At 46.8% G+C, this 9,711-nt stretch overlaps 1 protein-coding gene across 2 annotated transcripts in view; it reads right to left on the reverse strand.

Annotated features, from left to right (window-relative positions):
• Positions 1-6,094, reverse strand: part of GTF3C2 (general transcription factor IIIC subunit 2) — a 31,655-nt gene extending 25,561 nt beyond the window's left edge. The window contains exon 1 of one of the 2 annotated variants that reach the window (XM_032172528.2): positions 5,189-6,094. In XM_032172528.2, coding sequence (XP_032028419.1) covers positions 5,189-5,197 — 9 coding nt within the window. In that variant the 5' untranslated portion in view covers positions 5,198-6,094. The remainder of the gene's footprint in view (positions 1-5,188) is intronic. The other variant, XM_058426346.1, reaches the window with a different exon arrangement.
• Positions 6,095-9,711: the final 3,617 nt, after the last annotated feature.

Raw genomic sequence — 9,711 nt, forward strand, 5'->3', positions numbered from 1 at the left:
AGACCAGCTTAGCTAACATGGTGAAACCTCGTCTCTACTAAAAATACAAAAATTAGCTGGGCGTGGTGCCACATGCACTTGTAGTCCCAGCTACTTAGGAGGCTGAGGCAGGAGAATCGCTGGAACCCAGGAGGTGGAGGCTGCAGTGAGCTGAGATCGCGCCACTGCACTCCAGCCTGGGCGACAGAGTGAGACTCCATCTCAAAAATATAAAATAAAATAATAACAAAACATTTGCTATGATGGGAAACCACCTGCTGAATCAAGAAGCCCCTACCACAGCCAATGGCTCCATAAACAAGTTGTGTCTGCAGTAATCAGAAAGTGACCTAACTAAATGAGAAAGCCACTTCTCTAGCTCCTGATCCAGAACCTCATCACTGCCAAAATCTGCATCAGCAAATACATGCCTCCTGGTCTGCCTCTCTCCTCTCTAAAATCACATTCAAATTTAAGTTCTCCAGGGGCATATTTGATGTGTAAAACCTAAATCATATTCAGAATCTTGGATGCAAAAAATTCCAGAAAATGAAATTTCTCACTTTCCAGGCTCTCAAGTGGAGGTTGCTCATTCACTCACATCCCACCTACCTCAGGGTTCAAAGTGGGATCAGTCTCTTCAATTCCTCTGCAATGCCACTTGCAGACCAACAGTCCCACACTCCCCCCATCTTGTAAAAATCTTGTTCCTTTGATGCTTAGAACATTCAGCTAAACCGCAGCTACTCACTTTGCTGTCACTCTCTGAACCTTGTCATCACCCAAACCTCTTAACCTCCAAAATCACTAAGACATCTATCTGATCTCCCATCATTACAGCTAGACTGCTTACCCACTATCACTTTTATTCTCCAGCTATATCAAGCCGCTATCCCTTGATCTCTCCAATTTCTCTGTATGTCAGCCACATCCTATCTAGTTTAGATTCCTTCGTTTCAATCAGATTCTCGTTGATATTCTTTTCATCATCTTGTTCCACATGCTTAGCAAAACTCAAGCCCTGGTAAGTTCAACCATCCAACTCTTCTATGTGTGAATCTAAGTTGCTGAGCACTGGCAATCCCACTTTCTCTCTAGTCAGCCCCTACATGCTCTCCCCCTACACATTCTCTGATCCCCTGATTCTCTGCAAATGATTTTGCTTTTGATTTCTGAAATAAAACCAAACCCGTTAGGTGGGAGATACTTCAACTTCTTGCCAAGTAAGCTAACACTCCCTGCCTCTGAAACCTTCATTCACTCTCTAACACCAAACCTTTCACTTGTGTTCTAGTCCCATTCCCCCATATCCTAACGGAACTGGAATTATTGTTTATTCATTTCTTTTCTATTGGCTCCTTCCAAACAGCATTTAAATACGTTTATAATTCTCATCTTCACACATAACAATCCTTTACCCCATATTCCTCCTCCCACTAATATTCTCCTCCTCCTACAGTCAAACTTTTAAGACATAAAGTATATAGTTTAAGATATAAATAAAAGTTCTTTGATTATTTTAATTTCCCTGCATCATCCTAACAAGCATATTGTCCCCCAACTCATCAGTGAAGTTAAAATCATCAATAATCACTGTATTATTATTCCAATGGACATTTCTCAGCCTCATTCAACTTGACCTCTCAGCAGCTCCAACACTACTTTCTTGAAACATTCACTTTTCTTGAAACATTCACTTTTCTTGAGAAGCAATTCACGAGCAGTAAAATTCCAGAGTTTTACAAAATTTCCTCAAATTTTTACAGTTGTCTCATTCACATCTATTTGGCAGCTTTTTTGTTTGCAAACTCACCTCTTTTGTCTTTCTAAAGCGTTCAATTTAGTTTTAGTTTGCTTCCTTTACTTTTTTAGAATTGTTTTTACAAAACTTTTACTTGATATAAAATACTATAAAGATGGCAGCAAAAGGCCGGGCGCAGTGGCTCATGCCTGTAATCCCAGCACTTTGGGAGACTGAGGTGGGCGGATCATGAAGTCAGGAGATCGAGACCATCCTGGCCAACATGGTAAAACCCCGTTTCTACTAAAAATACAAAAAGAAGCTGGGTGTGGCGGCACACCCCTGTAATCCCAGCTACTCAGGTGGCTGAGGCAGGAGAATTGCTTGCAGGAGGTTGCAGTAAGCCAAGATTGCACCACTGCACTCCAGCCTGACAACAGAGCTAGACTCCGTCTCAAAAAAAAAAAAAAAAAAAAAAAGCAGCAAACAACCATCTATGGTTCAACTTAGTTTTCTGTTTTTTTTTTTTTTTTTTTTTGGAGACAGAGTCACGCTGTCTCCCAGGCTGGAGCGCGGTGACATGCTCTCTGCTCACCGCTGCCTCCGCCTCTGGGGTTCAAGTGATTCTTCTGCCTCAGCCTCCTGAGTAGCTGGGATTACAGGCATGTGCCACCACGCCCAGCTAAGTTTTGTACTTTTAGTAGAGATGGGGTTTCACCATGTTGGCCAGGCTGGTCTCAAACTCCCAACCTCAGGTGATCCACCCAGCTCAGCCTCCCAGTCAACTTAGTTTTAACAGAAACAATAACTCTTTCATATTAAAATTTCTTTTCTCTGTCACCCAGGCTGGAGTGCAGTGGTGTGATCATGGCTCACTGCCACCTTGACCTCCTGGGCCCAAGTGCTCCTCCCATCTCAGCCTCTCAGGTCACTGGGACCACATGCACACACCACCAGGCCTAGCTAATTTTTATTTTTTTTTTGTAGAGACAGGGTCTCAACTATCTTACTCAGATTGGTCTCAAATTACTGGGCTCAAGTGATCCTCTCCCTTCAACTTCCAAAGTGCTAGGATTACAGGTTTGAGTCACCACGCCCAGCCTATAACGTATGTATAAAGACAAAGCAAAACATTAAAAAAAAAAAAAAAAAAAAAGGTGGGAGCCTGGACAACATAACAAAACCCTGTCTCTACAAAAAAAAAAAAAAATGTTTAATTAGCTGGGTGTGATGGCAAATGCCAGTAGCTCTAGCTATTCGAGAGGCTGAGGCAGGAGGATCAATTGAGCCCAGGAGTTCAAGGTTACAGTGAGCTGTGATCATGCCACTCGACTCCAGCCTGGGTGACAGAGCAAGATCTTGTCTCAAAAAAAGTGGGAACCAATACAATGACTCTTGGCAAGCATTCAACTCAACTAGGGGAAGCAGACTGACCAGGTCTACAGGAGAAAAACCTTCAAGCTTCAAGCATTTAGAGAGGAAACAGGGTATGTCAGTTAACATAAGGAGCTAAATGGAAATCAGTTAAGAGAGCTTCTATACACGTCTTAAGGATTTTCTAGGCCAAGCGCTGTGACTCACGCCTGTAATCCCAGCACTTTGGGAGGCCAAGGCAGATGGATCACTTGAGGTCAGGAGACTAGCCTGGCCAACATGGTGAAACTCCATCTCTACTAAAAATACGAAAATTAGCCTGGCGTGGTGGCAGGCGCCTGTAATTCCATCTACTTGGGAGGCTGAGACAGGAGAATCACTTGAACCCAGGAGGCAGAGGGAGAGGTTGCAGTGAGCTGACATCAAGCCACTGCACTCCAGCCTGAGTGACAGAGGAAGATTCCGGTTTTTTTTTTTTAAAGGATTTTCTACCTCAGTATACATATATTTATCTCATTCTTCCTAATAGCTGCATGGCATTCCATAGAATTAGTTATTTAGACAATCTTCATTTAATGGACAATTGAGTTAAAATACTATTGCAAGGCCGGGCGCAGTGGCTGACGCTTGTAATCCCAGCACTTTGGGAGGCCGAGGCGGGCGAATCACGAGGTCAGGAGATCGAGACCACGGTGAAACCCCATCTCTACTAAAAACACAAAAAATTAGCCGGATGTGGTGGCGGGAGCCTGTAGTCCCAGCTACTCGGAGAGGCTGAGGCAGGAGAATGGCGTGAACCTGGGAGGCAGAGCTTGCAGTGAGCCGAGATCGCGCCACTGCACTCCAGCCTGGGTGACAGAGCGAGACTCCGTCTCAAAAAAAAAAAAAAACTATTGCAAAAAATACTGAAATAAATATTCTAGTACAAATCTCTTCATTAATTCATCAATAAATTATTTTTCTCAAATAATCATCTGAACATGGAATTACTGTACTACACTGAAGAATATGCACATTTCAAAATTTGATACTACCAAACGGCTCGCCAAAATTAAAACTATTTATGTATATTAGTACCCATTTTATCATACCCTTACTTATCTTTTTAATTTTCGCCAGTCTGATAGGTGAAAGAATTCTTCCCCACTCCATTTATTTACACTGATAATAATTGGTGTTAGCAACTTCTTTCTATATATTGGACATCCATATGTCTTTTATGAATTGCCTGTACATATAATTTGCCTGGCCGGGCACAGCGGTTCACGCCTGTAATCCCAGCACTTTGGGAGGCCGTGGTGGGCGGATAACGAGGTCGCGAGTTCAAGACCAGCCTGACCAACATGGTAAAACCCCGTCTCTACTAAAAATACAAAAGTAGCCGGGCGTGGTGGCACGCGCCTGTAATCCCAGCTACTCAGGAGGCTAAAGCAGGAGAATCGCTTGAACCCGGGAAGCAGAGGTTGCAGTGAGCCGAGATCACGCCACTGCACTCCAACCTGGGCAACAAGAACAAAACTCCGTCTCAAAAAAAAAAAACACTTCTCATGGAAGGCAGCAGCAGGATGTGATGGGTACAAATTTTGGATACACAGTAAAGGAACAGATGATCAGTAAATCCGTACTAGAGTTTCTAAAATCTTCCATTGCACCCCAATCTGTCTGGTTCCCATGCTGCTCCAGGATGCCAGCCTGACCTCCCCAGCCAAGAAAAAATAATGACACAACACTGCACCTTAAGTATGAAATTACTTTGAATACACTGCTTGGCTTAATATATTGTTTCCTAAAGTCTTCCTAGGGTACAACTGGCGGTATGCAAGATGATTTTAATGGTACGAAAACGAACATTTTAATGACTAGTGCTTTTATTTCAACTTACATAAACAATTATAAATAGCCCACGAAACCCACGGTTTCATCTATATTGTTTAGGTCGAGACTAATGCATTTAAACTTTTTAAGTAAGTCAATTTAAAGAGAACTATTCAGAAAACAATAGTACAGTTGATAAGAAAAGATTGCAAAAATAGTGATGGCACGGGATTGACTTAAAATTGTATATGCCTCTGGAACAAAGAGGTTTGTCCATACCCTGTACATCCCTCCAACAAAGTGAGTTGCCTCCGACGGAGTTGAAGTCGCCACCTGACTTCCCCAACAGACAGCCAACTTGCCACGGGACAAAAGGACTAGACAGGGAAACACAACTAGCCCTTGGCTACGCCAATGGCGTTGCAGCGCGCGGGGCACAACCCTCGGGGTTAAAGAGCCTCCTCGAGGAAGAGGCTGGGACACAGCTGAAAAAGATTGACTCACAACTACTCTAGGGGGCCATCACCTGCCCTTCTTCAGTCCTGGGCGTGAAGGCAGATTTCTCCACTAGCCTGTGCGGGAGAGGAGCCCTGGTTTTTCTAACAAGGACTACTGTAGGTTCGCCGAGTTCGAGGGACGCTATGTATGCAGCGCCTAGGCCCGGACACAGGCTTCCGCGTTACCGACACCGCGTAGGGGAGGAGGGCAAGACCCGAGGCTTGCAGAGATGGGGGGTGCACGGTGGCCACAGTAGGGAAAGTACGGAGCATGATGGTGCTCTGTAGGAGCGCAGACGCTGAAAGGCGCGCTGCTGTGGCTGGGAGAAGAGCGGAGCCAGGAGTTTGTTCCCAATACCTTAGTGCTATGGCAAAAGAAGGGGGAGGAGTAATTGTGGGGCCCCCCACACACCCGCTGCGGCGGTACACTCACCCTCGCCAAAGTCCTTCCGGAAGTCTAAGTTCGAAGATGGCGCCGCGTGTCTGGTCGCGGTCTTATGACGAAATCTTGTTAGCTGCTCTTCACTGACGCCCCCACCCCAGTGCACAAGGTAAACACGTGTGCTTGGTCCGGAGTCGGTGCCGGGCTAGTTTTCTCTTAGACTCTGTATTCCATAATGCAGCGCGGCCAGACTCACCGAGCCCTCCGGAGCCAGCCGAGTTCCAGGGCGTCTTCAGCGACGCCAGGAACGCTGCAGGGCCTCATGGGAGTTGCAGTGTCAAAAAGGGGAGATCGGCGCCTGCGCGGCCAACGGGTTCCCACGCGGCCTCAACGGGAGCCGTGAGGAGGCGGACTCCCAGGCCGGGTTCGCGCTCTGGATCGCTGAATCCGGCCTTTCCGGCCAGACTGCCGCGCCTGGGGCCGGAAGAGCCAGCTAGACCTGAGAGTCTGTACCTGCAACCCTGGCGGCGTCCGAGCCCAAGACGGAGTCTGGGAGACAAAGAAGTCCTCGCCGCGGGCCGCTGGAGGATGACTCCGGCTTCTGCCAGTAGCGAAGTCAGGGATGGGCCCGAGAGAGCTTGGAAAGAGGACAAGGAAGGGAAGGAGTAGGAGTAGAAAAGCATAGCTTTGGCTGGGTATGGTAGCTCCTGTCTGTAATCCCAGCACTTTGGAAGGCCAAGGCGGCGGAGGATCACTTGAGCCCAGGAATTCGATACCAGCCTGGGCAACATAGTGAGACCCCGTTTTTATTTTTATTTTTATTTTTTCCTGAGACGGAGTCTTGCTGTGTCCCCAGGCTGGAGTGCAGTGGCGCGATCTCGGCTCACTGCAAACTCCGCCTCCCGGGTTCAAGCAATTGTCCTGCCTTGGCCTCCCGAGTAGCTGAGATTACAGGCGCCCGCCACCAAGCTTGGATAATTTTTGTCTTTTTAGTAGAGAAGGGGTTTCACTATGTTGGCCAGGCTGGTCTCGAACTCCTGACCTCGTGATACGCCTGCCTCAGCCTCCCAAAGTGCTGGGATTACAGGTGTGAGCCACCGTGCCCGGCGAGACCCCGTCTCTAAAAAAAAAAAAAAAAAAAAAAAAAAGGCCGGGCGCGGTGGCTCACGCCTGTAATCCTAACACTTTGGAAGGCCGAGGCGGGCGGATCACTTGAGGTCAGGAGTTCGAGACCAGCCTGGCCAACTTGGTGAAACCCTGTCTCTACTAAAAATACAAAAATTAGCCGGGCATGGTCGCGGGCCTGTAGTCAGGAGGCTGAAGCGGGAGAATCGCTTGAACCTGGGAGGTGGAGGTTGCAGTGAGCCCAGATCATGCCATTGCACCCTGGCCTGGGTGACAGGGCGAAACCTTATCTCAAAAAAAAGAAAAAAGGACAGCGCGGCCTGAGTAGGGCAGGCTGTACTATGAGAGTGAGCCCTGGCCTTGGTCTTTGACCTTGGTCAGAGGGTTTGCCCCATTCCCTCAAAGGGAGGTGAGATTTGGTGGAGAAGGAACGAGTGCAACAGGTTTCTGTCTTTTCCTGAGGCATATAAAGCCATATAAATGTCACAGGTCTCTTTTGCTGTTACCAAGATATGAAAAAGAAATAAATTTCATTAAGTCTCCCCATATCTGGAGGAGGAAGAGTGCAGGATGTATAAATATGGAGAACCAAGAGGTGGAGTAAACAAACCTTTCTCTGCCCAGGTAATCTCACTCATTAAATTCCTTTGGTTGGACAAAATATATAAGAAAACTATCAGAGGAGATAGCTGAGACCTAAAAGAGGGAGGACGAGGACACCCAGTCCCATGAGTCTTTCTCTTTGTCTTAGCTAGCAATGCTTGTGTGATGGGCAGCTCTCAGTTTCAAGTATTTACTTCTGTAATGAACAAATCTGTCTTTTCATTCCTGCTGCTTCAGATTAGGCTATCTTTGATTTAAACTATTGCAAAATTCTTTTTTTTTTTTTTTCTTTTTTGAGTCGGAGCCTGGCTTTGTCTCCCAGGCTGGAGTGCAGTGGCACGATCTCGGCTCACTGCAACCTCTGCCTCCTGGGTTCAAGCAATTCTCCTGCCTCAGCCTCTGGAGTAGCTGGGATTACAGGCATGTGCCACCCCACCCAGCTAATTTTTGTATTTTTGGTAGAGATGGTGTTTCACCATGTTGGCCAGGCTAGTCTTTTTTTTTTTTTTTTTTTCTTGAGACGGAGTCTCGCTCTGTCGCCCAGGCGGGAGTGCAGTGGCGCAATCTCGGCTCACTGCAAGCTCCGCCTCCCGGGTTCACGCCATTCTCCTGCCTCAGCCTCTCCGAGTAGCTGGGACTACAGGCGCCCGCCACCACGCCCGGCTAATTTTTTTGTATTTTTTAGTAGAGACGAGGTTTCACCGTGGTCTCGATCTCCTGACCTCGTGATCCACCCGCCTCGGCCTCCCAAAGTGCTGGGATTACAAGCGTGAGCCACCGCGCCCGGCCAGGCCAGGCTAGTCTTGATCTCAAGTGATCTGCCCGCCTCAGCCTCCCAAAGTGGGATTACAGGCATAAGCCACCACTCCCGGCTGCCAATCTCTCTTTTTTTTTTTTTTCTGACATGGAGTCTTGCTCTGTCGCCCAGGCTGAAGTGCAGTGACATGATCTCGGCTCACTGCAAGCTTCGCCTCCCAGGTTCACGCCATTCTCCTGCCTCAGCTTCCCAAGCAGCTGGGAATACAGGCGCCCGCCACCACGCCCGGCTAATTTTTTGTATTTTTAGTAGAGATGGGGTTTCACCATGTTAGCCAGGATGGTCTCAATCTCCTGACCTTCTGATCCACCCGCCTCGGCCTCCCAAAGTGCTGGGATTACAGGCTTGAGCCACTGCGCCGGACCGCCAATCTCTTTTTTAAAATAAGTAATTCTATTCTGGAATAAAGCATTCATATGGCTCAAAATACAAAAGATACCAAGAGTGTTTGTAAGGTGAAGACTCCCTTTCACCTCTGTCTCCAGCCACCCAGCAATGAATAAGTTTCTTGTTTTCAGTCCAAGAAATGTTATGTATTTATACTCAAATGTAAATACAGTTGTCTCTCAGTATCCATTTGTTGAGATTTTCTCCTGGACTGGCAGATACCAGTATCTGTGGATGCTCAAGTCCTTTATATAAAATGGCATAGTATGTCTGGGTACCGTGGCTCACGCCTATAATTCCAGCACTTTGGGAGGCTGAGGCGGGTGGATCACTTGAGGTCAGGAATTCGAGACCAGCCTGACCAACATGGCAAAACCCGTCTCTACTAAAAATACAAAAATTAGCTGGGCGTGGTGGCGCGTGCCTGTAATCCCAGCTATTTGGGAGGCTGAGACAGGAGAATCGCTTGAACCTGGGAGGCGGAGGTTGCCGTGAGCTCAGATCGTGCCATTGCACTCCAGCCTGGGGGATGAGAGCAAAACTCTGTCTCAAAAAAAAAAAAAAAACCAGGCATAGTATTTGCATATTGTTGAACTCATCTCTAGATTTCTTTCTTTTTATTTATTTATTTATTTATTTATTTATTATTATTTTTTTTTAAATTATACTTTACGGTTTTAGGGTACATGTGCACAATGTGCAGGTTTGTTACATATGTATCCATGTGCCATGTTGATTTCCTGCACCCGTTAACTCGTCATTTAGCATTAGGTGTATCTCCTAATGCTGTCCCTCCCCCCTCCCCCCCTCCCCCCCACAGTCCCCGGAGTGTGATGTTCCCCTTCCTGTGTCCATGAGTTCTCATTGTTCAATTCCCACCTATGAGTGAGAACATGCGGTGTTTGGTTTTTTGTCCTTGCGATAGTTTACTGAGAATGATGTTTTCCAGTTTCATCCATGTCCCTACAAAGGACACGAACTCATCATTTTT

The sequence above is a fragment of the Hylobates moloch genome, unplaced genomic scaffold, assembly GCF_009828535.3.
Source record: "Hylobates moloch isolate HMO894 unplaced genomic scaffold, HMol_V3 SCAFFOLD_13, whole genome shotgun sequence".
Lineage (NCBI taxonomy): Eukaryota > Metazoa > Chordata > Mammalia > Primates > Hylobatidae > Hylobates > Hylobates moloch.